This window comes from Lolium rigidum, chromosome 6 (genome assembly GCF_022539505.1).
Source record: "Lolium rigidum isolate FL_2022 chromosome 6, APGP_CSIRO_Lrig_0.1, whole genome shotgun sequence".
Taxonomy (NCBI): Eukaryota; Viridiplantae; Streptophyta; class Magnoliopsida; order Poales; family Poaceae; genus Lolium; species Lolium rigidum.
Window position 1 is genome coordinate 248,455,847 of NC_061513.1, and position 22,076 is coordinate 248,477,922.

Here is a 22,076-nt window from a genome sequence, read left to right on the forward strand (position 1 = left end):
CTTCTGGATGGTGATGCTTTTGGAACTCCTAAGAAGACAGTACATGACTTGGAAAAATAAGATCCAGATGCTCTTGAGTTCTGCGAGAAGATGGCTACACGTTACTCAAACAGCTGTTTGCAATATATCAGAATAAGGAGGATCCCTACTTTCCATGACTCTGGTGAAGTATAAAGAACCTACATTTTTTTATTCAGCATGTTAAAGAGTATTTAGCTTTTTTCAATGTACTATTTATTTTTCTCAAAATATAGCATACATGTATATGGTGATATAGTTTATCGTTCTGCCGAGACGTCAGCCATGGATCCAACTTTTTCTGTTTGTTCTCTTCAGTACATCATGTTGATATGTATAAGTGGATTGCCTAGCCTTTTCCATTAGTTCGTACTTTTGGTTGCGTTGGCTTGTGCATAAAGCTTGACATGGTATCAGAGTCCAGGGTCTCAAATTCGAGTCCTGGCTTTCGCAATATTTGCCCACCCCTATGTCCGCCGCGTATACGATCATTCATACGTGTGCTATTTTTCTTTCCACGTGTTGACCTTCCCTTCTCTTCTCCCAGTCACACGTAAGGAGGGGTGTTGATATGTATAAGTGGATTGCCTAGTCCTTTCCATCAGTTCAGACTTTTGGTTGCGTTGGCTTGTGCATGAAGCTTGACATATCGAATAAAAACTGTTGAAAACAAGGACTCATTGTAGATAGAGATTGACAATGACAAAGTGGAATTTCCGTGTGGATATAGTGACACTTATGCTTGTAGTTATGTTATTTTCGCAGCAATTAGGTGATTGAATCCATCCTTTAATTTTATTATAGGTTGGAGGGATTTATTGGTGCGTTATGCTGCCCTCTGTTTGCAACTCTACATCTAAAAAACTGTCAAAATATTAACTTCTTTTATAGTACTCCTTCCATTCTATATTCTTGTCGTGGTTCTTGGTTTAGATTTGAACTACAATCAGGACAAGAATTATGGAACAGAGGGAATAGTAGATATATAGTTTTAACAATGACTTGTGAAAAAGACATCAAGTGATCTTCATGGCGTCCATTATGTTTTTGCCTTCGAGTTTGCTGGAGAGGACGAGCTTCACATAATCCTCGACGCTGATGCTCCTGTACCGCACTTCCTCATCTCCGACGACCTCCTCCAGCGGCCCGTAGGTGGTGCCGAACTTTCCGCTGTGGAACGCCGCGATGGACATCCGCTCCTCTCGCGCGTTGACCACCGCTCTGTGCTCGACGCTCTTGTACTTCCCGTTGGTGAGCACCTCGACGACGTCACCGACGTTGGCGACGAGGGCCCCAGGGAGCGGCATGACGGGGACCCAGCCACCGTTCCTCCTGATCTGCAACCCGGGAACGGAGCTGACCTGCAGCAGCAGCGTGAGCCCGACGGCGTCCGAGTGCGGCGACAGGCCCAACACTCTGTCCACGTGCGCCTTGGGGCACGGCGGGTAGTAGTTCATCCTCATGCCCTGCGTCGCGGCGAGCCTTGTCATGTCGGAGTGGTCTCGCGCTCCCAGGTTCTCCGCCATGGCCCGGAGCAGCTCGCTGGCCACGCTCTGCACCTCCGCAGAATAGCTCTCCAAGCAGTTCCTGAAATGACAACAAACAAATTGACGGCATCACAACTGAGACATCGAATGCTCCCGGCAATACGTCATGTTAGCTGCACGAAAGTATGACCAGTCAGCTGAAGAATTGATGTTTTTTTACTTACTTGAACGTGGAAGGGTTGGACGGCCAAAGGTGGAGGTCGCGGTAGCTGGGCGGCTGCGTGAGAAGGAAGAACATGTCGGCCCAGTCCAGCTTCTGGTCCTCCGAGACGACGAACGCCTGCCCATACCCCTCGATCCCTCCGGGCTCCTGGGCGAGGGATGCCTTCTCCGCCAGCGGGAGTGCGAAGAACCCCATGAGGTTCCTCTTCATCTCTTCCATGGTCTCCTCAGGAATCCCGTGGTTCACGACCTGGAAGAAGCCCCAGTTCTCGCAGGCCAAGCGAAGCCTGGCGGCCTCCTCGGCCCGGTCGTCCTGAAGGAGCCGGCCGAGGTCGATGACGGGGACATGCTCCTGTTCGTGAGCAGGGCCGTCGAGTTGCAGGTCCACCGTGTTGGGCTGAGGCAGCAGGTAACGGTGGAGGAGGGTGGGCGTGGCAGTGAGGTCTTGAGGCCGGGCAGCGAGGTCCTGCACGTTGGGCACGGGCAGCGAGCCGCCCAGGTTCCGCGGCTTGGTGACTTCCATCGATCGGAACTGATCGTCGTTCGATTGTTGTGCTTGCTCTTGCTCACAGCTCACTCCGCTAGTGATTTATTTTGCAGGTGAAAGCCGGCCTACGCGTTTGTCCGCATGTCGTTAGCTAGGTGGAGGAAGACTATTTCAACTGCAAGAACTATAGTTGCTCTGCAAATGGCAAGATAAGAGAAAGTTGGATGCCGACCTGGCAACTACCATAACTTTGCTTTGCTTGTAAGATCAGGCACGACTCATTTTTTTTCGATAAAGAGGCACGACTCATTTGGCAACAGAGTTATTGCCCAATCATAACCATTCCCGTGCCACAAAATTCTTCTCGTCCTCATCCCACTAACCCTCGGTGCCAGTTCTTAAGCAAATAACCATCGGTTGGGCACATGGCCACAAGTACCAGAACTACAAGTGATATAGGCAACTAAATAACAGCAACATATGCAAGAGAAAAATGGGCGCATGGAGATCGCGAGGAAGAGGACTGGAGAGTGCGGACACTGCACTTTAGTTGTTGCATATTGTGATCTCCATCTGAATGCCACATTTGCTTTTTTGGTTCTGTCTTTAACTTCATTTTCTTATAACCATAATTTCTTTTGTGCTGCTCATTATCTGCAAAAAATTGTGATTGAGGCAACTTGGCATAATTGCGTGTCTCCACCTGGTTCGATCCGCACCAAGTATCCTTGCCAAATTTGACGCAGATATATGATCATAGGCCCATCTGCACGCTTAGGGAAACATGTCCTTATTTGTAGAAAGCAATCTCATCTAGACACTCATTTGTTTTAAGAAAGGATTTTCTGTGTGTGGATTAACAGAGATCTTCTGTTGACCATGCCTATGCTGAATTTGATTCTCAAGTCATATTAAGTATCTTCCTTTTCCATGTAAACTGTAGGATTTCTCAGACTACACTTTCGTACGGTGAACAATCAACATGACACACTATTTTTTGGTATCAAAATCCAGCTATCTTGCTGACTCCATGGATCCTGATAATCACGGCATTTATATTTTCTGAAAGAAGTATATGGAGCAATTTGTTCTGCAGATGGTATGCTCGTTATGAGACGTCCTCATAATGTATTTTTCTCTTTGTCTATTGATAAATAATAACACGCAATACAAGCATATGCGATATTTTATTGTCATTTATGTTTTCAAATACATTAATCCAATCCTAGGCAAGAGATCAAGAACTAGCATTGAACTTGGATTTTCTCTTTGTCTCATTCTGAAACTTTTTTTCTTTGTTTAAGGGGTTCTGGCATGACGGAGTTTCTTCTGGACGTTGATGCTTTTGGACCGCTTAAGAAGGCCGTACATGATTAGGAAAGTATGATAAATGTGCTCTCGAGTTCTGTCGCAATATTGATTTCCGTTCCTCAGTTATCTGCAATATGTCAGAACAAGGAGGACCCCTACTTTCCATAGCTCTGGTTTAAGTAATCACCAACTCCATATGCTGACCTTTCTGTGACCCTGTCAGGCTCACTCTTTTTGTATATATAGGTGTACTTTTGTTTCTTCCAGGTAGTCTGTACACTGAGGGCATTCTGGAGAATGCAGCTATCTTGATGTTCCTACCAGTAAGATACCCGCTGTTACGCAAAGTGCGCGGCTGACTGTGTCAATGTTGTTTAGCTGTAGTGCTGGTGCTGACTGCCTGTAATACCCCTGCATTGTACATATGCCCCATTTATCCTGGAGAAGTTACCAAGGTGTACTTGTCCATCTATTCTGTGTTGTTTGATTGCATTGTTCATGTAGTCTGGATGTCATCATGCCTTCTCGCCTGCCAATGGAGGTGTGATCAATGCATTATTAACTGCAAGCTTATTATTCAGTGAACCTTTTCGGAACGATTTTTTCTACGGCAATGCATGGAAGGATGAGACTGATTTAATTGACTAGAAATTTGCCAGGTCGATTCCAATTTCAGGTTTGTTGTGAGCACTTGTTGGTACTTCAAACTGGTCGTTCACGACGCCCGGCTGCACTGAGCAGCTTCCATCTACTCACTACCTTAATCTGCATTACTCCTCTTCGCTTAGGCCATACATTAATATCTGTCCAGCGGTTTTGAGCTAAATGTCTCAATCATAGCTCAACACTCATGTAACTAATTGCCGCTGTTCTCTCCAGCTGCAATTATTTGTCTCGTTGGTTGCAAGAACGGCACTGTACTGAGATTTGGGGTCGAGGAGTCGGGATCTTCAGACATCAGGTTACTCTAAAGACCCAACCAAGACCACATGCCCGGGACGGAGCTGTCTGTAGGTGATATACTAACACTGCACTACAGTACATCACTACGGTACAGTCTATAGACGCATTATTTCACAACGCAAGAAGTCCGCTGTGCTGCTGATGTGTCTGCCCCGCTTTGGCCGGCGGCCGATCGGCTTCGTATCCGGCCCGGCCGGCGATGATGCCGCTGTGGTTCCAACAGCTCAATAAAATCTTCTGTTGAAAAACTTAATTATCTTATTGTCTACTGCAGTCGATCTTGGTAGTATGTGCCACCGGCGCAGATCTGTGCACTGTCCAAGTATACCCACAAGGCTCGTCTTGAGTTTTTGCTTGTCATGTTCTGCCGGCAGTAGGCCATTTGCCACCGACTATTGTGTTTTAAATACACAGCGGCATCATTTTTGTTCTGAAGAAAATTTTGTGTTCTGAAATTTCACTCTCGCCGTGATCGCCTAGCCTTGGATGGCGAAGCTCTCGCGGATTATACCTCTGGACGCGTGGACTACGCAAGAGAAAATCGTCCGTTTGATTCTTGAAGCAATGAGGAGATATCCTTGCGGCTAGGATGATTTACCTAGCTGCAGGGATCGTCCGAATCATTATGTCCATCTAGCTCTTCTATTTTACTCGGTGAGTTGATATCGATTGAATTCCGTTATTGGAACTACATAGAATAGATCTTCGGTGTTCATGTAGTTATAATTTTCTGAAATACATGCACAATCCCCTTCAGGGATATCAGAGCTGATCGATGTTTAGTTGCTTTATTTTGATCTAGCAAGCAAGCACATGTGTGATGGTAGTACCATCTTTTGTTGCTTCTCATCAGTATGCATCTTGTCGAACTCCGTATAAATGCAATTTATTACAAACTTCTAACGCTCCGTGGTTCTTCTATGCTGCTCATGAGTATGCTAGTTGTCAGGTAAATAGGATGCATAGAAACTAGCAACCAATACTTGATGATAGTGATGTAGAATTTGTCTGATAAAATTGATCAATTTGGTTAAAATTTGCAATAGTGCGTCTAGAGCCGTCTAACCCTCCTTTTGTATCTAGTACATTAGATGTGGTATAGTTTCAAGATTTTAATGTGATTGTATGAGATGTCATGCTATATGATGTAATGCAAAATCTGTGTATCATGGTACAACATGATGGCTGGAGCCATATAATTATATTTTAAATATGTCATGCGAGTTAGAACTGCTAATCTTCTTCTACTCGGTCGACGGAATGTCAACCACACGCCGGGGCACCCGGAACATGGAGGTGCTGCCGCATGTGGAAGAGGAGGTGATCCATGCCGCCATGAAGGTGTTCATGGTGCCATGATGATAGAGGAGGAAGTTTTTCATGGTGACGAACAAATGAAGATCAAGGACTATACCACATCACACTTTTATGAACTGCCTATAATGTCAATCCTTTTTCTTAGTACCATGATTGCACATTAGTGTTTATTAGGGTGAACCCTCATATGCAATATAGAGTAGTAGTGTTCATCCATGTGTAGCAGTGTCACGGAAATTGACCTCACGGAGTGCGCCATGTAACATGAGTAAAAACGTGTGTTCATTTGTAAGGCGTATATGATGAAAGGTTCTCATAGCAAAACTCACACTGTTGTCTTGATGTCCTAGCATGATGGTCTTGAGTTCAGACTACTCATAGTGAGGAGTAACATAGGTAGTAACATCAATAACATGCAATGCTAACTAAGTATTTTGATGACATGACATATCATTAATTGAGGAAAGAGAGGATACTGATAACTAGTTATGTTACCATCACATCACACATTTCAAGAAAAAATGACTCTACAAAGTAATAAATATAGCATTCTATGTTACTACACATATGATAGTACCCACTATGGAGGTCGTGGACGCCACCATCAGTGATGTAACATCAATGGTGATGTGCCGCTGATACATCTCAAACATACCTATAATTTTTTTATGATCCATGCTTGTTTTAGATCAATTTATATATGTTTTGCTCATACTTCGTTACACTTTTATACATTTTTCGGCACTAACCTATTAACAAGATGCCACAATGCCAGCTTCATGTTTTCTGTTGTTTTTGTATTTCAGAAAAGTTGCACATAAAATATTCTCAAAATTGAACGAAATAAAAGCCGAAGTCAATATTTTACCGTAACGAAGACAAAGTCCATTGGGGAGTAGAAGGGGGGCAGCAGGGCGGCCACACCTGCCCTAGGCGTGGCCTGGCCCTAGCCCGCGCTTAGGGGTGGGGTGGCCCCCCTGGCCTCCACCGACATCGCCCCTCCGCCTATTTATTCACAATCTCGGAAAAACCCTGAAGACCCGACCCTCCATCCACGAAAAGTTCCATCGCGGCCGCCTTCGCAGAACCCATCTCGGGGGGTTCTGAGCTCTTTCGGACACCCTGCCGGAGGGGGAAATCATCGCCGGAGGCATCTACATCGCCATGCCCGCCTCCGAAGTGATGCGTGATTAGTTCATCCCTAGACTATGGGTCCATAGCAGTAGCTAGATGGTTGTCTTCTCCAATTTGTGACTTATGTTTAGATCTTGTGAGCTGCCCTACATGATCAAGATCATCCTTATGTAATACTACATGTTATGTTTGCTAGGATTAGATGAATATTGTATACTATGTTGAGATCGATTATATATTCATGTCATATGTTATTTGTGATCTTGCGTGCTTGATACGCGTACAACACGCGACTGTTGGGAACCCCAAGAGGAAGGTGTGATGCGTACAGCGGCAAGTTTTCCCTCAGTAAGAAACCAAGGTTTATCGAACCAGTAGGAGCCAAGAAGCACGTTGAAGGTTGATGGCGGCGAAGTGTAGTGCGGCGCAACACCAGGGATTCCGGCGCCAACGTGGAACCCGCACAACACAACCAAAGTACTTTGTCCCAACGTAACAGTGAGGTTGTCAATCTCACCTCGCTTGCCGTAACAAAGGATTAGATGTATAGTGTGGATGATAATTGTTTGCGTAAAACAAGTAGAACAAGTATTTCAAGAGATTGTATTCGATTAAAAGAATGGACCGGGGTCCACAGCTCACTAGAGGCGTCTCTCCGATAAAAATAAGCATGTTGGGTGAACAAATTACGCTTGAGCAATTGACAAATAAAGAGGGCATGACCATGCACATACATGATATGATGAGTATTGTGAGATTTAATTGGGCATTACGACAAAGTACATAGACCGCTATCCAAGCATGCATCTATGCCTAAAAAGTCCACCTTCAGAGTTATCATCCGAACCCCTTCCAGCATTAAGTTGCAAACAATCGTACAATTGCATTAAGTATGGTGCGTAATGTAATCAACAACTACATCCTTAGACATAGCATCGATGTTTTATCCCTAGTGGCAACAACACATCCACAACCTTAGAACTTTCCGTCACTCGTCCTGCATTTAATGGAGGCATGAACCCACTATCGAGCATAAATACTCCCTCTTGGAGTTACTAGCAAAAACTTGGCCAGAGCCTCTACTAATAACGGAGAGCATGCAAGATCATAAACAACACATAGATGATAGATTGATAATCAACATAGCATAGTATTCTCTATCCATCGGATCCCAACAAACACAACATGTAGCATTACAGATAGATGATCTTGATCATGTTAGGCAGCTCACAAGACCCGACAATGAAGCACAATTAGGAGAAGACGACCATCTAGCTACTGCTATGGACCCGTAGTCCAGGGGTGAACTACTCACTCATCACTCTGGAGGCGACCATGGCGGTGAAGAGTCCTCCGGGAGATGATTCCCTTCTCCGGCAGGGTGCCGGAGGCAATCTCCTGAATCCCCCGAGATGGGATTGGCGGCGGCGGTGTCTCTGGAAGGTTTTCGTATCGTGGCTCTCGATACTGGGGGTTTCGCGATGAAGACCTTAAGTAGGCGGAAGGGCAGGTCAGGAGGCGTTACGGGGGCCCCACACGCTAGGGCCGCGCGGGCCCCGCTGGGCCGCGCCGCCCTAGTGTGGCGGCGCCCCGTGGCCCCACTTTGTCTCTCCCTCGGACTTCTGGAAGCTTCGTGTGAAAATAGGCCCCTGGGCGTTGATTTCGTCCAATTCCGAGAATATTTCCTTGCTAGGATTTCTGAAACCAAAAACAGCGTAAAAACAAAGAATCGGCTCTTCGGCATCTTATTAATAGGTTAGTGCCGGAAAATGCATAAATATGACATAAAGTATGCATAAAACATGTAGATATCATCAATAATGTGGCATGGAACATAAGAAATTATCGATACGTCGGAGACGTATCAGCATCCCTAAGCTTAGTTCTCGCTCGTCCCGAGCAGTAAACGATAACAAAGATAATTTCTCGGAGTGACATGCCATCATAACCTTGATCATACTATTGTAAGCACATGAGCTGAGATCAAATCATTCAAAGCAAGTATCTATATTGATATAAGAGATGATAATGCAAGAGTTAGACAAGCTAGAAGTTTTCATGAACTATTGCTTTAAAGACATGCAACCGTACAAAGTTCATTAAGGATGTGTTAAGTATTCAGCATAGAAGTTCTATCCTTCATTCCAAGCATCAAGTAAATTTTCACAACATAAGAAGGATTCAACTAAGTAAACATAAACATGAACGTCATGAATCAACTCGTTTCGAAGTCTACTCAACCGGTGAGCGCAAGCATTTGGTATTAGCACCAAGATGTTATGGCATAAAGAACGTTAATGGGGGTTTGGAAGGCCAAATGGAAGAAAGGCTTGCAAAGCCGTAAATGACCATTAGACAAGAGGAAGCCTTATGATCGAAGCTATGCAAGGAGTAGTGATTGCCATGCAACGGATGCACATAGAGCTATATGTGTATGAAAGCTCTCCAATGGAACTAGTGGGGGTGCATCCAACTTGGTTGCTCACGAAGACCTAGAGCACTTTTGAGGAGGCTCATCATTAGAATATACAACCCAAGTTCTATAGTGTAAATTCCCCACATAGTTATACTAGTAAAACATGAAAACTCTCTCATATGAAATGTAGGTGCTAAACATGAGCACAAATGATGACTATGAATAATGCGGGTGCTAAAACATGAGCACAAGTGTGGATAAAATATAGTAATTCTGCCCCCTTTTTCTTTATTCTCTTTTTTTCTTTTTTTTCTTTTTCTTTCTTTTCATTTCATTTTTTTCTTTCTTTTCTTTTCTCTTTTTTTTTTCTTTTTGATGGCCTCCATGGCTCTTTTCATTTTTAGGGGCAACATCCTAATATGACAACACACTTTTTTGGTACAAATAACTCATAATGAATGAAACATGATGTATGAAAATGTATGCCTCTACCAATGTAGCAGGATGTGCAATGATCTAGCGTAACATGGGTAAACCACACATCAGCTGTATATGATCATGCAAAGAAATATATAAATAATAAATGACAACATGGCATGTAATGTAAAATGGATGTTGCATGGCAATATATCTCGGAACAGCCTATGGAAATGCCGTGGTAGGTAGGTATGGTGGCTGTTTTGAGGAGATGTATGGGCTTATGTGTAGGAGAACAAGAGAAAGTCCTCCCACGAGTTTGGATGTACTCGCGAAGTATGCACAATTCTCAATGTAAGCAAAAGGCAATGCACAAGCACCGAAGAGGCTAGCAAATTTGGATGGTGGAAGTGCCAAAAACCGTAGCTTAACATTAGTCAAAAAGAACTCACAAGCTTATTGCAAACAACTAGCAGTGTTCATCATTAAGAGCATGATTAAAATTTACTCCAAGGAGGGCCGTTCACGGTGGCACAAGTACCCCGCTAGCTCCCTCGACCTTCAAGCACAACTTAGTTATTACGATGAACTCTCAGACATGGAAACCTATCAAGTCCAACTACGCCTTCAACTATTTAAATAGAGTTTGTAGTACGGCACAAGCTTAAAGACAACAATCCACTACTAATTTTAACTTATTTATCCAGCAAGCCTTACCATCTAAATACCTCAAAACATTTGCAAAGAATCAAGTTATCAAAGCTCAATGTTCTACAAGTATTTTATTATACACTACCACATGCAACATTTCCCGTTTCCAACCATACAACAATTTAACGAAGAAGATTCAACCTTCGCCATGAATACTATGAGTAAAGCCTAAGGACATATTTGTCCATATGCAACAGCGGAGCGTGTCTCTCTCCCACACAATGAATGCTAAGATCCATTTTATTCAAACAAAACAAAAACAAAAACAAACCGACGCTCCAAGCAAAGTACATAAGATGTGATGGAATAAAAATATAGTTTCACTAGAGGAACCTGATAATGTTGTCGATGAAGAAGGGTATGCCTTGGGCATCCCCAAGCTTAGACGCTTGAGTCTTCTTGAAATATGCAGGGGTGAACCACCGGGGCATCCCCAAGCTTAGAGCTTTCACTCTCCTTGATCATATTGTATCATGTCCCTCTCTTGATCCTTGAAAACTTCCTCCACACCAAACTCAAAATAACTCATTAGAGGGTTAGTGCACCATCAAAATTCACATGTTCAGAGGTGACATAATAATTCTTAACACTTCTGGACATTGTACAAAGCTACTGAAAGTTAATGGAATCGAAAAATCCATCAAGCATAGCAAAGCAGGCAATGCGAAATAAAAGGTAGAATCTGTCAAAACAGAAGAGTCCGTAAAGACGAATTTCTAAGAGGCACCAGACTTACTCAAATGAAAATGCTCAAATTGAATGAAAGTTGCGTACATATCTGAGGATCACTCACGTAAATTGGCATAATTTTCTGAGTTACCTACAGAGAATTAGGACCAGATTCGTGACAGCAAAGAAATCTGTTTCTCGCGCAAGAATCCAAATCTAGTATGAACCTTACTATCAAAGACTTTACTTGGCACAACAATGCAACAAAAATAAGATAAGGAGAGGTTGCTACAGTAGTAACAACTTCCAACACTCAAATATAAAATAAAAGTCCAAAGAGTAAAATCATGGGTTGTCTCCCATAAGCGCTTTCTTAACGCCTTCAGCCTAGGCGCAAAGTGTGTATCAAGTATTATCAAGAGACGAAGCATCAACATCATAATTTTCACAATTTGTCCCATTAGGTATCTTAGATGCTCCCTTATCTACAGTGGTTTTAAGAGCTTTATCAATTTTAGGCCTATAATAGTTTTTTGGTTTAGGCACCTTAGAGACATACATGAACTTTTGCTCTTTACCCACATAAGCTTTCTCTCTAAACTTTATAGATGAAAAGGTTGAACCCAATGTTCCCATAGCCTCTTCAAGTTCACTAATCCTTTGGGTTTGATTATCATGAATAGCACAAGCTTCTAAGATGGCAATTCTCTCATTAATTCCACCTAGAGATTTATCAAGTTTATCAGTGCTATCAAGTAATGCTCCCAAATTAGTCTCAATACTTGGAAGGTTTTGCTCTATGGTTTCCAACTTTTTCATGACGTCTTCAAGAGAGGTTTCAATTTTAACTTCATTAACAGGTGGTATTCCAAATAGACTCTCAATAATGCAACTAGCTTCTAAGGAAGGAGTACCTAGGAAGTTACCTCCCGTAAGACAATCAAGAACATACCTATTCCAGCTAGAGATACCAACATAAAAATTCCTGAGTAGGATAGTGGTGGAGTGTTTCTTAGTGCACCTATTATGAGCATCACTAATTCTATACCAAGCATCTTTTAAACATTCTCCCCCTTGTTGCTTAAACGAACGAACTTCAACTTCAGGATTACTCATTTTAGTAAAAGTAAATAAAGCAAACTAGATAAAGTAAATGCAAGTAACTAATTTTTTGTGTTTTTAATATAGCAAACAAGATAGCAAATAAAGAAAAACTAGCAACTAGTTTTTTTTTGTATTTTGATTTAGTGCAGCAAACAAAATAGTAAATAAAATAAAGCAAGACAAAAACAAAGTAAAGAGATTGGAGGTGGAGACTCCCCTTGCAGCGTGTCTTGATCTCCCCGGCAACGGCGCCAGAAAACAGTCTTGATACGCGTACAACACGCGACCGTTGGGAACCCCAAGAGGAAGGTGTGATGCGTACAAGCGGCAAGTATTCCCTCGCAAGAAACCAAGGTTTATCGAACCAGTAGGAGCCAAGAAGCACGTTGAAGGTTGATGGCGGCGAAGTGTAGTGCGGCGCAACACTAGGGATTCCGGCGCCAACGTGGAACCTGCACAACACAACCAAAGTACTTTGTCCCAACGTAACAGTGGGGTTGTCAATCTCACCGGCTTGCTGTAACAAAGGATTAGATGTATAGTGTGGATGATGATTGTTTGCGTAAAAACAAGTAGAACAAGTATTGCAGAGATTGTATTCGATTAAAAGAATGGACCGGGGTCCACAGTTCACTAGAGGCGTCTCTCCGATAAAAATAAGCATGTTGGGTGAACAAATTACAGTTGGGCAATTGACAAATAAAGAGGGCATGACCATGCATATATATGATATGATGAGTATTGTGAGATTTAATTGGGAATTACGACAAAGTACATAGACCGCTATCCAGCATGCATCTATGCCTAAAATGTCCACCTTCAGGTTATCATCCGAACCCCTTTCAGTATTAAGTTGCAAACAACAGACAATTGCATTAAGTATGGTGCGTAATGTAATCAACAACTACATCCTTAGACATAGCATCGATGTTTTATCCCTGGTGGCAACAACGATATCCACAACCTTAGAACTTTTTGTCACCGTCCCGCATTTAATGGAGGCATGAACCCACTATCGAGCATAAATACTCCCTCTTGGAGTTACTAGCAAAAACTTGGCCAGAGCCTGTACTAATAACGGAGAGCATGCAAGATCATAAACAACACATAGATGATAGATTGATAATCAACATAGCATAGTATTCTCTATCCATCGAATCCCAACAAACACAACATGTAGCATTACAGATAGATGATCTTGATCATGTTAGGCAGCTCACAAGACCCGACAATGAAGCACAATTAGGAGAAGACGACCATCTAGCTACTGCTATGGACCCATAGTACAGGGATGAACTACTCACTCATCACTCCGGAGGCGACCATGGCGGTGAAGAGTCCTCCGGGAGATGATTCCCTTCTCCGGCAGGGTGCCGGAGGCGATCTCCTGAATCCCCCGAGATGGGATTGGCGGCGGCGGCGTCTCTGGAAAGTTTTCCGTATCATGGCTCTCGGTACTGGGGGTTTCGCGACGAAGACCTTAAGTAGGCGGAAGGGCAGGTCAGGAGGCGTCACGGGGGCCACACACGCTAGGGCCGCGCGGGCCCCCCTGGGCCACGCCGCCCTAGTGTGGCGGCGCCCCGTGGCCCCACTTTGTCTCTCCCTCGGACTTCTGGAAGCTTCGTGTGAAAATAGGCCCCTGTGCGTTGATTTCGATCAATTCCGAGAATATTTCCTTACTAGGATTTCTGAAACCAAAAACAGCAGAAAACAGCAACTGGCTCTTCGGCATCTTGTTAATAGGTTAGTGCCGGAAAATGCATAAATATGACAGAAATTATGCATAAAACATGTAGATATCATCAATAATGTGGCATGGAACATAAGAAATTATCGATACGTTGGAGACGTATCAGTGCTCTCTGTTGCTAGTAGATACTCTGGCCAAGTAGATGCTTGTGACTCCAAGAGGGGGTATTTATGCTCGATAATAGGTTCATGCCTCTAGTTTTCTAGAAGAGTGACAATAACTTCTAAGATTGTAGATGTGCTATTGCTAATAGGGAGAAAACAACAATATTTTCTGCAAGGGTAATTCTATTCTTTACTTTACACACATTGCTTAATGCGACAATCTGTTGCTTGCAACTTCACACTGAAAGGGGTTCAGACGATGACCGGAAGGTGGATTATTAGTCATAGACGCAGTTGGATTACGATCTATGTATTATGTTGTAATACCCAAACGAATCTCATAGTAATCATCTTGTCATGTATGGTCGATATTCTGTCAATTACCCAGTTGTAATTTGTTCACCCAACATGCTATTTTTCTTTATCGAGAGACACCTCTAGTGACCTGTGGACCCCGGTCCTTTCCTTTACACTAATAAATTCATCTATTGCAATCATGTTATGTTACTTACTGCAAAGCTATTTTCTCTTTAATTACTGCAAACATCTCTGTTCACTCGATACGGCTAATCCTTTGTGTTCAGCAAACCGGTGAGATTGACAACCTCACTGTAAAGTTGGGGCAAAGTACTTTGGTTGTGTTGTGTACAAGTTCCATGTTGTTGCTGACGTCGGTAGTGTGCCCTGCCACGAGTCAGCTAGCAACACCTTCAGAAGTCACACATTTCTCCTACTAGTTGATTAAACATTGGTTTCTTACTGAGGAAAAACTTGCTACTGTGCTTATCATACCTTCCTCTTGGGGTTTCCCAACAGTGTGAAGTCGGCGTTACGATAAGCACCATCAGCCGCTTCACGAGTATTGAATTACTTAGTTTCATTTATGAGGGTTAATGAGCTTAAGTGCAAATAACGCCCATGTTTTAAATCCAATTGGGTTTTTTAATACTCTCTCTGTCCCGGTTTAACAGGCACGCCGTACCCATTAATTTATTTGATAAAATATAAATTTTATGCCTACAAAATCTATATCATTAGAAGCGTATGCAAAAAAATGCTTTCCAATGATATAATTTTATGGCGTATATTTTATATTTTATTAACCAAAATAATGGTCAAATCAGTTTCTTAAACTATGTGTATGCCTGTTAAACCGGGACGGAGGGAGTAATGAACAAAATGTCTTAATGAACTGATACGTCTCTGACGTATCGATAATTTCTTATGTTCCATGCCACATTATTGATGATATCTACATGTTATATGCACATTTTATGTCATATTTATGCGTTTTCTGGAACTAACCTATTGACGAGATGCCGAAGGGCCGCTGTCGTTTTCTCGCTGTTTTTGGTTTCAGTAAATCCTAGTAAAGAAATATTCTCGAATCGGACGAAATCAACGCCCAGGTTCCTATTTTGCCCGGAAGCATCCAGAACACCCGAGAACCGCCAGAGAGGGGGCACAGGCCCACCAAACCCTAGGCCGGCGCGGCCAAGGGGGGGCCCGCGCTGACAAGGTATCAACTTGTCAATGCCTATGGATTGTAGGCTAGGGTTTAGTTGAAAGTAGAGGGCAAGTAGATCTCGAAGGTTTCAGCCGAAAAGTACTCGACGATTATGAGAACTAGGGTTTGTAACAATGATTCGATGATCTCTTCGTCCCTCGACTCCCCTTTATATAGGAGGCGGAGCCGAGGGTTTCGTTTTGTACAAGTTACGTAGTCCGGGACGGTTTCTAACTCATCCCGCCGGATTACAAATAACACTTCCTATTACAACTCTAACTTTCCTTAATATATCTTGGGCTCCCGAATCTTCTTATTCTTCTGGTAGTGGGCCTTCAATAAACCCCGGGTACTATCTTCGCAGGCCCATTTGGGATGCCTATGTCGTAGCCCCCGAGATTTTGCTTGAATCGTAGAGTCGTGGAAAATCTCCACCGTTTATTTTTATTCAACAGCCTTCAACTTTTTTATAATTCTTCATAAAATTCTATATTGTACAGTGGATAATGGTAGTTGGGGCTAGTTCATCCGACGGATCAGGTACTAGTTAACCGCTCTAGTGGCAATCCGCAAAACCTACTTCAAGATCACGTCCCCGGACATGACCTCGGGATACCGGTGTAAACTTCGACAGGTGCCGCTTAAGGTCTTACCATTCCGTCGAGTCCCGACCAAATTTATCGAGTACCTAACGCGTCCGTTAGGATTTTTCTTCGTATCCGTTGATACGGATAAAAGTAGCAGTAGCGCAGTCTTCGGCGATGCCACGCCCGGCAGATCGGATCCGGGGTCTTACCTTCGCAAATTTGCGGCATTCGGAAATTGATCGCAACTTTGGCGTTCGAGAATATATTGTCGAGTGCTTTTCCTAGTCGTTGGAATGGCACATTTTATCGAGTCAAATATGACTTATATTGCTCTCCCGATGGGAGTATATGTAGAGTTAATTATAACTCAAAATATACTCTTTTTGCTTTTCTATCTTTCTTTTTTAATTTCATCGGGCACGCGAACAGCGTTCCCGATGGGAGTAGCCCCCGAGGCTACAGCCAAGGACTTGTGCTTGGTTGTAGGCTCAACATTTTAGTCCACCTTGTCGCTATATTGTCATTATTTCCCGATATGATCTTCTTTTCATCTCTCGGGTGCGCGAACAGCGCTCCCGATGGGAGTAGCCCCCGAGGCTACAGCCAAGGACTTGTGCTTGGTTGTAGGCTCCCACAATTTCTATACTGCCATACTCGAAATTTTACTTTTGTCGAAGTAGCCCCCGAGCATTTGGGCAAAAACTTGTATTTGATCAAAGGCTCCCGAAGTATTCAATGACTTCTCCTGTCGCCAATCTTCTTTTATTTTTCTTGTCGGCATGCTTCCCTTAGTCAAATTTACTTCATCTCCGTTAATAGTCGTGATTTTTCTGCCTTGTGGGTCCATTGTTTCCACCACGTTGACACGTCGTGCAAGTGGGGGACACACGTCCTCCGCTTTTCCCCGGCGCACGTACCGTAACGCCTCGTTCTATTCCATCTCAGTAAAAATACCTTTTTACCCTTTATCTACAAGATCTTTTTTCACCACATGATTTCTTCATCCAACGGTTCATTGCTTCGCCCAATTCCTATATAAACCTTTCTTCAACCTCCGTTCGCACCTTCGTTTGCGCCGCACATCTGTTCCTCTTTGCAAAAACTTCCACTGCGCCCAACTCTCTTTGATCCTACCCACGCACGAACTCGCTTTTCCAGTGCCGTTGATGCCACCGCGCACGCGACTCACTCGCCACAAGTACTCCGTAGTCCAAGATGGCCGCCGAAGATCTTGAGTGGGAGAGATCTAAAATCTCCAACCAAGACGTCAACATGCCGAAGAGGCTTGGCCTCGATGAAGAAAGAGGACGCCATCCGCTTTCCCAGCGAAGAAAGCTACCCAAACCCTCCAATGGAGTACCGGGTTAGTTTCGTTGATCACCTCATCCGCGGCCTTTCTGCCCCAATTCATGATTTCCTTCGCGGCCTTCTTTTTGTTTATGGGATTTAGCTACACCAGTTGACCCCCAATTCCATCCTCCATGTCTCCATTTTTATCACGCTGTGCGAATGCTTCCTTGGAATCCCTCCTAACTGGGCTCCGTGGAAACACATTTTCTGCCTCCGCCGCAATGGCTCCCACAATGCCACCTATAACATAGGCGGCGTTGTTATCTGTGTCCGAACTGACGTTGATTACTTCGACGTCAAATTTCCCGATTCTCGTCCAAGGGTGGCGCAAAAGGTGGCTCTACATACACGAAGAAAGTGCCAATTCTATTGAGCACAACATAGTCCCTTTCGACGGAAGTGCCAAAATTCAGCGCCGCCGCTCCTGGGATGCTGAAGCTTCCGAAGAAGAGAAGCACTTATGTCTCGTATTCATCAGCTTCAAAATACTCGAGGCAAAGAGCTGTCTGGTGTTCAAATCACTGCCTACTTTCTTAGGATTAGAGTGCAGCCTCTTCAGGCTCGCAAAAATCCCCTTTGGACGTATGCTCGGTGAAAATGACGCCAATAGGCTCTCCAATGATCTTTCCGTAAAGGACTTGGAGAAGCTGATTCGAAGAATTTCCTCGCCGAACAAGAAGGATCCTATTCCCTCCTCTTGCCGCGTGGAACCATACAGCTCCGCCAATCCTCTCCCCGAGGTATTTTGTCTTCTCGAATTTTTGTCTTGTTCCGAACTTTCCTCGCATCTCATTGTATTGATATTTCTCTAATTTTTCTTTTGTCGCTATTTTCCTGCAGAACCATCCTACTATGGCTTCCCTTCCTCCTCTTCCTGAGGATGGAGAAGTCGAAGAACAAGCTATCGTTGCCGAAGACAACCAAAGTTCTTCTCTTCCTGAAAGTGAAGTCGCAGGTTCTCACAAATCTGCGGCTTCCCATGAAAAAGAAGTTGAATCCGACGCCGCCGAGTCGACGCAATCCCTTCCTCCTCGCTCGTTTCCCCAAGGAACAAAAGGAAAAGGAATGACGCTGAGGATTCTGGCACTTCTAAAGCCGAAAAAGTTGTTCCTTCTCATCCGAAGGCAGCTTATGATCCTTATATTGAATCCCTCGTCAGCTCGTAAGTCATTTTTATTTCTCCTTATTTCTTTACTCGAAATGTTCATCTTGTCTTGCTTTTTATGCTGTCGATTTTTAATCAACAGTGATGACGAGGAAGGAGTACCAACTGTTGACGTGGCTCCTCAGACAAGCACGTCACATACTTTACTTGCCTCAGACACGCTAGTTGAAGGAGAAGAATCCTCGCCTCCTCAACGAAACGTCGTCACCACAACTCCGCCAGCAAGCCCCCTTGCTCCTTCACCAAAAAGGACAAGGATTGAAACAATTCTTGAACCTGCCCCTCAATTGGGCAGCTCTTCGACCCTGCTCTTGGATGATGTAAGTTTGTCGATATCTATATTTCCTCTATTTTGCTTTTTCACGCCTTCACTCTTTTTTCATGCCGATGTTTCTCTTGCTGTGTTCTTCTTTGGCAGCCCATGATCAAAGATCTTATCCGCATCGGATCCCAATTCATTGGGTACCGTGAGTATGCTAGCGTAACCGAAGGTAACAACTTTTATACTTGCCGTTCTTTCCGACTTTTTGCTCCTCGTTGTTTGTCGCGATTTTTGATCTTTTTTTTTTTATCTCGACGGAGAAACTTGCAGAGGCCAACAAACGTGCCGACGCACTTGCTCAAAAACTCGGAGCAAAGTGAGGCGGCTCGCAAGAAAGCCGAACTTGTTGCTAGCGAAGCCAAAGCCGAGGCCGATGAAGCCAAAGCAAAAGCCGCCGTGTGTCGAGGAACCGCGAAAAGACTTGAAGATGCTGAATCTGCTTTAAACGAGCATAAAGCCGCACAAGCTGCTCGTGAACAGGGGATCCTCAAGCGCCTGAAATCACAAAGTCGACGCACTCACAGTAATACCGTTGATCCCTTCTATTTTTATGAGAACCGCTGTTTCTTGTTGTTTGCCAACGTTTTGTTTCTTGTGGCAGACCAAACAAACCAAGATTTTGATCTTGAGAATCCCGTCAATGACCCTCTCCTTGACGCACTTTCTTATCTGGAGCTTCATGGGTCCGAAATTCGTGAAGGCGTGGCAAATGCTAATGCAGGATTGTCGACGCTGTTCCCCTACTTCTTCCCGAAGAAAGAGGAGCCCCCGACTTTCCTTGCCCTTGCCAAGAGCTTCAATTCATCAGAGGACCTTGGACTGAAGATGCGTCGAGGAAAACATGAAGATTGTCTGTCGAAAGCACTCGTTGCCCCGGTTGCCGACGGCCAACGGATCGTTGATTGGATGAAAGTTGGCGACACCGATCGGATAGAGCAATCAAGATGGAAGTCGCTGATTAAGGCAGCCAAGCCCAACACGAAGAAAATCTTGGCCTATCTCGGGATCAAACCAGCTTCGACTCCTAGCTCATCAAGGCCGGAGGTCTAGTTGCATGCCTCTTTGTTTTTCTTTCTCTGTTTATTTTGCCCTTGTCGCCAAAGTAGTTATTTGGCGACACATACTTCATTAGCTCCACTGTAAGGCCTTTGTAATTATTCCGAAAGATTAATGAAAACTCTATCTTTGCTTGTTGATTGATGTTGTCTTGTTTTATTAAATTTCAGTTGGTATTTGATAACTATACTCCATCTTCCGCTCCTTCCAATGTTTCGCCTTCTTCTTCTCGGTCAAGGAGAACTCTTGCTGATGCTACACCTGTCGAAGATTCCTTGCCGCGAGAATTGGATGAACTTCGGCAGCAACTTCAGTATGCAAAGAAGCAAACACTTGTGATGATGGAAAAGTCCCGTAAGTCATCTGAAGCCGAAAAATTGCACTTCCAGCAAGCTCGCGAGGCCGTGGCTGCTAAGGAAATCGCTGCTTCCGAGGCTGAAAAGGCGACTAGTCGAGAAAATTTCATGCTCGAGTTAATGAATGAAGCCAGTGCGGATATGTCGGGTATGCTTGTTTCATCCTCCGATATCTTCCGTCTTCATGCTACGTCTCTTAAAATTTTCTGCTTCGTTGTTTTAATAGGTTCCTTTACTGATGCTGTTGCCGAAGAAGAGAGGGTAAATACTAGGACGAACCTCCTTGTTAACCTTTCCCTTGACCATGGTTCTCTGTTTTGGGCTACTCCAGAGAGGACCCGCCAGATTGTCAGATTTCAGGATCGCACCTCTCAAACTCGCGACTTCCTTGACTTCTGTACCAGGACCCTGTCTATGGTTTATAACTCCATGTTTCCTCGGAACGTTCAACCAAAAACTCTTCCCGAGTTAATGGAGAAATTTAAGGATGCCCACAAGATCCATGATTTTGTCAGAGCTCAACTGGTAGCTGGCGCCGCATTTGCTCTTATCATGCTTCGGATCCGCCACTCAAATCTTGACTCGACCCAAGTTGTTGCGAAAGTTCATGAGAAGGTAAGGCGCCGAAGAGTTGGTGTCGACCGAATTAACACGAAGGTTTCGCCTATAGCCGAAGAAATGATTGAAGACCTTCTTCGGATGGATGCCGACTTTTTTGCAGATGGTCATTATGCTGATTTTCTTGGCGCTGCTCCTGAAGAAAACAGAATTACCCTTGATGACATATTGAATCATGACTAATTATTTTCCTTTGGTAGATAACTCTTCTTTGTAACCCATGATTGTGATTATATTGTGAAGCAATCATCATATTTCTATATTTGTCTAGCCCCCGAGTGTTTCGGTGGCTATTTACTGTATTTGTGTATTGCGAGGTTTTGAACCAAGGCATTTATTTAATATGTAGTTTTGGCGAATATCAGCCCCCGAGCTTCTTTGTTGAGTACTATTTTGTATTTTTATTGACTCACGAGGTATTTTAATACCAAGGCAAGGCTTTTCTTTTTTCGAGGAACTATATTGAAATTCGTCGGGTCGGAGACTTTGAGCATGTCGATAAAGAAAAGTTATATTGACACTATCTTTATTATATTGCAGCACCGCGAGCCCGCCTCATTAAAAACCTTTCCCGGCCCCACTCGGTGCCCCGAAAAGGAAAAGAGTGCGTCCGAAAACTCGCGGGCGTTTCAGTACATTGAAGTTTTACAAGGACTATATTTCAACTCTAGGCATAGAACCGCTCGAGTTGCGCCACGTTCCAGGGGTTTTGCTCCTCCACCCTCGTCTTCTTGTCCTTTATCCTGTATGCTCCTCCTCCAATTACTTCCGTGACAATGTAGGGGCCTAGCCATGGTGACTCGAGTTTTTCATGACTTTTTTGCGTGAGCCGAAGAACTAGGTCTCCCACCTGAAAGGATCTTGGCCGCAAACGTCGACTGTGGTAATTTTTCGGGTACTGCCGAGGAAATCGTCGCCTCGGTTGATAGTTTCGACCACGGTCCTCCTCTGGCGACCTGTGCCGTTTGTTGTGGACAGCGTCTTCTCCATCTGCCCATCTGTTTG

The 22,076-nt window shown here is 44.0% G+C and overlaps 1 protein-coding gene across 1 annotated transcript; it reads right to left on the minus strand.

Moving 5' to 3' along the window:
* Nucleotides 1-857: 857 nt before the first annotated feature.
* Nucleotides 858-2,366, minus strand: LOC124666684 (S-norcoclaurine synthase 1-like). Its single transcript, XM_047204013.1, has 2 exons — nt 1,730-2,366; nt 858-1,605 (listed from the first exon to the last, which is right to left on the minus strand). Exons 1-2 carry the CDS (start codon nt 2,248-2,250, stop codon nt 1,035-1,037), a joined length of 1,092 nt encoding a protein of 363 aa, XP_047059969.1. The 5' UTR covers nt 2,251-2,366; the 3' UTR covers nt 858-1,034.
* Nucleotides 2,367-22,076: the final 19,710 nt, after the last annotated feature.